This window comes from Mobula hypostoma, chromosome 24 (assembly GCF_963921235.1).
Source record: "Mobula hypostoma chromosome 24, sMobHyp1.1, whole genome shotgun sequence".
NCBI lineage: Eukaryota > Metazoa > Chordata > Chondrichthyes > Myliobatiformes > Myliobatidae > Mobula > Mobula hypostoma.
In genome coordinates, this window is record NC_086120.1 from 25,119,644 (window position 1) to 25,125,643 (window position 6,000).

At 45.3% G+C, this 6,000-nt stretch overlaps 1 protein-coding gene across 1 annotated transcript in view; it reads left to right on the forward strand.

Moving 5' to 3' along the window:
- LOC134337336 (small conductance calcium-activated potassium channel protein 2-like) overlaps positions 1-6,000 on the forward strand; it is a 123,266-nt gene that overhangs the window by 72,684 nt on the left and 44,582 nt on the right. The window contains exon 4 of the mRNA XM_063032250.1: positions 5,709-6,000. This exon is cut by the window's right edge and continues 127 nt beyond it. Coding sequence (XP_062888320.1) covers positions 5,709-6,000 — 292 coding nt within the window. The remainder of the gene's footprint in view (positions 1-5,708) is intronic.

Genomic DNA, 6,000 nt, shown 5'->3' on the forward strand with positions numbered 1-6,000 from the left:
AGTGGATGTCAGAGAGCAGAGGGTACCGAGTGAAGGGGAGTAGTGTGCGTTGCGGTATAGCAGACGGAGTGATAGATTATCTCAGTTACAGAGTGTACAAGATGAGATCGGCCAGGAGCGTGACACATTCCTGGCACGGAAGGTTTATCTAATATTCCTGCCCAAATCTTGCCATTTAATTTTGCATTTCTGGCAAAACTTCATTTTAAATTCTTAGTTCTCTTAACCCCGAGAATATTTTCTGTTTCTGCTCCTCCCGATCCATGAAATCATTACTTTTTAAGCCAAATGTGAAAAGCCTAGTGATCAGTTGCAAAAGGATTTGAAACACAACATCACTGAAATAATGTGTAAAACATGTTAATATATGCAGTGAAGCATTAAGCTTTTGAAGATTTATGTCCAAACAGACATGTTAATTGAAAAACACTCCGATTGAAATAACTTCTGGTCGAACTCCCTGACAACTCGATCACTTGTATTTCTCGGTTTCAACACTCACAACATTAAGTATTTAATCTCCTGTCTATTAGGTGTCAACTGTGTCTTAGTGGCTATCACTTTCACCACCTGGAGAGGACGTCCCACTCCAGGGAGACCATAATTCAGGCTGTTACTCCTGGTGCCACTGTGAACAGATGATCCCTCAACTAACAATGCTGAAAGGGATTATCTGGTCAATTATTTAATTGCTGTTGTGGGAGCTCGCAGCTTATACATTGATTGCAGTGCCTGTAACATCACAACATCTTTGGGACACATAGGTTCTGATATAAATGCAAGTTTGCCTTCAGTTATGCAATCAATCCAAAATGCTGGAGGAACTCAGCAGGCCAGGCAACATCTATGGAAAAGAGTACAGTCAACGTTTCGGGCCGAGACCCCTCAGCAGAACTGAAACCCTTAGAAACGTAGAAACATAGAAAACCTACAGCACAACTCAGGTCCTTTGGCCCACAAAGCTGTGCCAAACATGTCCTTACCTTAGAACTACCTCGGTTTACCCATAGCCCTCTATTTTTCTAAGCTCAATGTACATATTCAGGAGTCTCTTAAAAGACCCTATCGTATCCACCTCCGTCACAGCTGCCGGCAGCCCATTCCACGCACTCACCACTCCCTGTGTAAAAAAACTTACCCCTGACATGTCCTCTGTACCTACTCACAAGCACCTTAAAACTGTGCCCTCTCGTGCTAGCCATTTCAGCCCTGGGAAAAAGCCTCTGACTATCCACATGATCAATGCCTCTCATCATCTTGTACACCTCTATCAGGTCACCTCTCATCCTCTGTCGCTCCAAGGAGAAAAGGCTGAGTTCACTCAACCTATTCTCATAAGGCATGCTCCCCAATCCAGGCAACATCCTTGTAAATCTCCTTTGTACTTTTCTATGGTTTCCACGTCCTTCCTGTAGTGAGGCGATCAGAATTGAACACAGTACTCCAAGTGGGGGTCTGACCAGGGTCCCTTGCTGAAGGGTTTCGACCTGAAACGTTGACTGCACTCTTGTCCTAGATGCTGCCTGGCCTGCTGAGTTCCTTCAGCATTTGTGTGTGTTGCTCAGATTTCCAGCATCTGCAGATGTTCTCTTGTTTGTGCAATCCATTCTCTTCCCATTCGTCTGTTCCTGTATTTCTTCCCACATCTCATTCTGGGCAAGAGAATATGGATGACACCTCTGTTTTAATGTATATTCCCGGTGGCTTCATCACATGACCTAAGGTTGTTATAGATGGGGTGGTAATGGGGACAAGCACCCAGTACCCACTGGATGCTCCCAATGATATCTGTCTCAAGTAGCCTCTGACAACCAAGTCATGCTCCTGGCCTTCACATCTGGCTTAGCTACCAAGCCCGGCAGGACCATTTTTACTGACAAGAGAAGGGGTAAAGGCAGGCTACTGATTCCTTAAAACCAGTCGATCTTGGGCAGATGGGGCTCGTCAGCTGTGGTTGGTAGCTCATCTAGGAGAAGGAAACCTCTGCTGCCTTGTGGTTATACCCACTCATAGGGAAGGCTCCAGGAGTAAACCCCGAGGGAAAGATCTGGAACTGGAGTCCCTAAAGCAGTTTTACATTGAGCTTAATGCTGACTGGCAACTCCTGCAACGTTGCTGATGCCAAACTGTATCGGTGCTTAGGGTTCATCAGATGTGTGGAGAGGAGGCGCTTGCTACTTGGGCAACAGCTTTCTCTCCATAGTGTACTGCCCTGGCTTGCGTATCCAGCCAGCTAGGCGCAAGATGCATGGTTGACCTGACCGACAGAGACTTCATCATATGACCTGCTGGACTCCCAGTTCCATTGGTCATCAAACACTTCCATCTTCTCAAGCTCCGTCTTCCTTTAGCCACTGTAACAATGGGATGACGTCTTGGATACTCAAATAAATAAATGTAATCATCAATTTGCCATATTTTGATTAATTTCAGCAATAACGTTTTGAAAAAAGGAAGATTTTTTTTTAAAACACAAGAGATTCTGCAGATGCTGGGAAAACAGAGTAACCCACACAAAACATTGGAGGAACTCAGCAGGTCAGGCAGAATCTATGGAAAGGAACAAAGAGTCAATGTTTCGGGATGAGATCTTACATCAGGACCTGATGTATGTCCCAATGAAAAGTCCTGGCCTGAAATGTTGACTCTTTATTCCTTTCCAAAGATCCTATCTGATCTGCTGAGTTCCTCTAGCTTTCTGTGTGTGATTTTATTTTAAATGCTTTCATTCCTCTGCTGGCTGTTAGAAAGAAATCACAGAAATGAATCTCTAATTCCTGGACATTCCAGGATAGGCCAGTGGGACTGGGAGCCCTAACTCCCTCCACCCCCAGAAGGTCAGTTCTTCATGATTTCTATCACCTTACTGCTCTCAAAATGAGATTTTCAACTTTGATTGACAACATTTGGAAGAAGATCTTTTCCTGCTGGCTTCAGTGCACGAGTCAGATGTGCCGCTGAGGCACTGCAGTTAAATCTCTCTCTGGATTGGCATCACATTGTCTGCAGCGCCGGCCCCCGGGTGTGGGACGGATACTGCATTGTGCAGTCGGGTGTGTTTGGGATGCGGGGGGTGGGGTGGAAATGTGATAGTCCAAGATATTCTAGAGGCAACAATTAAACTATCAGTATTGTAAGAACGTGTCAGAGAGTGTTAGAGTCAAGGCTCTCTACCATTCAGGGACCGGGCTGCACTAAATAATTGAAAACATTGCTAGCGATGGAGAACAATGCTTCTGAGTTTGAAACGCGGGTCAGGGATTTCTGACAATAGCAGTTAAAGTGAATTGATTTATTAGCTTGCCACTGAAAGTCAGATGCATGCATATTGTCCTGCCAATAGACAAGCTTTTTCTGAGTTTTTCCACATTTGTTTTAATATCCGTTCATGGGCTATGGGAAACCCAGAATTAAAATGAGGAAGTTGCTGAGCCATTTCAAAGGTCAATCATTTCTGGATGTGGAACCACAGAAAGGCCAGACCGAGTAAGGAAAGTAGATCCCTCCTCTGAAGGCAATGGGCACTTTATTGTAGTCTGGTAGGTTCATGGTTACCAGGGACACTTATTTTCACATTGTAGAATGATCAGTCTAAATTCTTCGGTTGCCATGGTGGGATTTGGTATTTGAAAACTTACAACAGGACAGGTATGGGATACCAGACCCAACAAGGTAGTGATCTGTCCTTCTGTTCCAAGGTAGGACTTGGGAGTTCATGTGGAGCTGGCCTATATTCAGAAGGAGTGGGGAGCGTTGGAGCTTGGAATTTGTGGGCAGATAGTGGGGGGGGGGTGTGAAGGACTGACGTTGTGTTTGTGAGTGGCGGACTGGAGCGGTGTGCTTGATGGGGCGATTGTGAGTGGGAAGGGAGAAACAGAACCGCAGCTCAATGGGGAAGTGGGCTGGAGAGGCTGGAGATGGAGGGCAGTGTTGAGGGCTTCTCATAGTCAAGGTAGCTGGATGGTCCCGATAATGGAGTTGAGTTACTGACCAGCATTATGCCCAGCCGGACCCTATGCCCTCGGGCATGGTGTTCAGGACTGTCTGACAAAATACACCCCAGATCAATAGAGCCCAAGTTTCCTGTGATGTCTGGGAAATTATATCATCACGTATGTCCTGACACAATTTTTTTGTTTGCAAGGGTAATGCTGGGAAGTAGCCAGTCAAATTTCTCATTCATCGCAACTGCGGGTTATCCACTGTGGGTACAAACAATTTTCAATCACTTAGCACTGAATAAAGTTGGGCTATGCAATCTGCTTCCTAGGTACATCAGTCCAGGCTTCTCTGGTTAATATACTAGCAACAGAATAACTATGTTACTGTAAACATTATTGAAATTAGCTCCCTGGGTGAAGGAATTCATCCTCGGCTGCTTCCATTAACCATATGATTATAATAGCATCTGTGTGTTGTACTTGGCTTCCAAAATTCAATTCGTTTGACGTCAATATCACCAAATTTCAGCAACAATATTCAAGGCACATACTCCCCTGTATTGAGAGCTTAGCAGAAAAAGCAACAGTAAATTTAATTTTGTGGATTCTATCCATCTTCCCTCTAAAGTACTGGGCAGCTTTTTATCTTCTCTCAGTCCCACTAGTACAACAGTTGGAAGGAAAAACAGAAAAGGAAAATGGAAACAAGAAACACTGACATTACTTAGGGGATCAAACGGCTTCCACGGAGTGTGGGCAAAGTTAGCCGTTCAACAATGGCCATTCATCAGAACGTGATTGGAGATCTAATAGTAAACAGGCGCACAGTCAGGAAATGGGAAAAGATCTCAGTTGATTAGTTTTGTCATTTAATCGTTGCTGCCCACTACTGGATCATGACCTCTTCCAGTTTGCAGTCTAAGATGATAAAAAGAGTTGGTTGAGCTGGTAAGATGGCATCCTTTTAGTGAGCCCAGCCGTGAGCCCAGCCTGGAACTAGGGAGTATACCATAATATTTAGATTGGCCTTTTGAGGGGTGATGGCAGGACATGCATCTTCACGCAGAAATCTCAGGGAGACTGGTACCCTCATCCCAAAAGATGCCAAGACTGGAGGAGAAGGCTGAGTCATGCCGTCACGCAGCACGGAAGCAGGCCTTTGGTCCAAATGGTCCTTGCCCACCAAGATGTCCATCCAAGCCGGTCCCATTTCCCTGCACTTGGCCCATCACCTTCAAAAGCTTTCTTATCCATGCATCAAGGCTAACTGTCTTTTAAATGTTGTTACTGATTCTGCCCGAACGGCCTCCCCTGGCAGCTCACTTCACGTACTTACCACCCTCTGTGTAAAAACTGTTCCCCTCAAGTTCCTGTTAAAGCTTTCCCTCTCCCCTTAAGTCCGTGTCCTTTAGTTCTAGATTCCCCACTCCGAGGAAAAAGACAGAGTTCTAATCCTGCTTCTCATGATTTTATACATCTCTATAAGGTCACCCCTCAGTCCCCCATGCTTCAAGGGAAGAAGTCCGAGCCTATCTGTCTTCTCCCTACAACTCCATTCCTCAAGTCTTGGCAGCACCGAGTAGGAGATCATTTGAAAATGCTTAAGAATTTTATGGAGTACACGGGCCAAAGCAGGGAAACTCTGTTAAGGTACAGATTAGCTGTACTGTGATTTAATTGCAGAAGACAATTGAGGGGCTGAACAGTATGTTGCCATTCAGATGAATCCCTCGTGCTTAATCCCACTTTCTGATTCTTCGTTCTCAGCTCTTCATGGTGGACAATGGAGCCGATGACTGGAGAATAGCCATGACGTATGAAAGAATATTCTTCATCTGCTTGGAGTTGTTGGTGTGTGCGATTCACCCGATCCCTGGGCAGTACATCTTCACATGGACCGCACGCCTAGCCTTCAGCTACACAACGTCGATGGCCAACGCAGACGTGGACATTATCCTTTCCATCCCCATGTTTCTAAGACTTTATCTCATTGCCAGAGTGATGTTGCTTCACAGTAAGCTATTTACTGACGCCTCATCCAGAAGTATTGGAGCGCTCA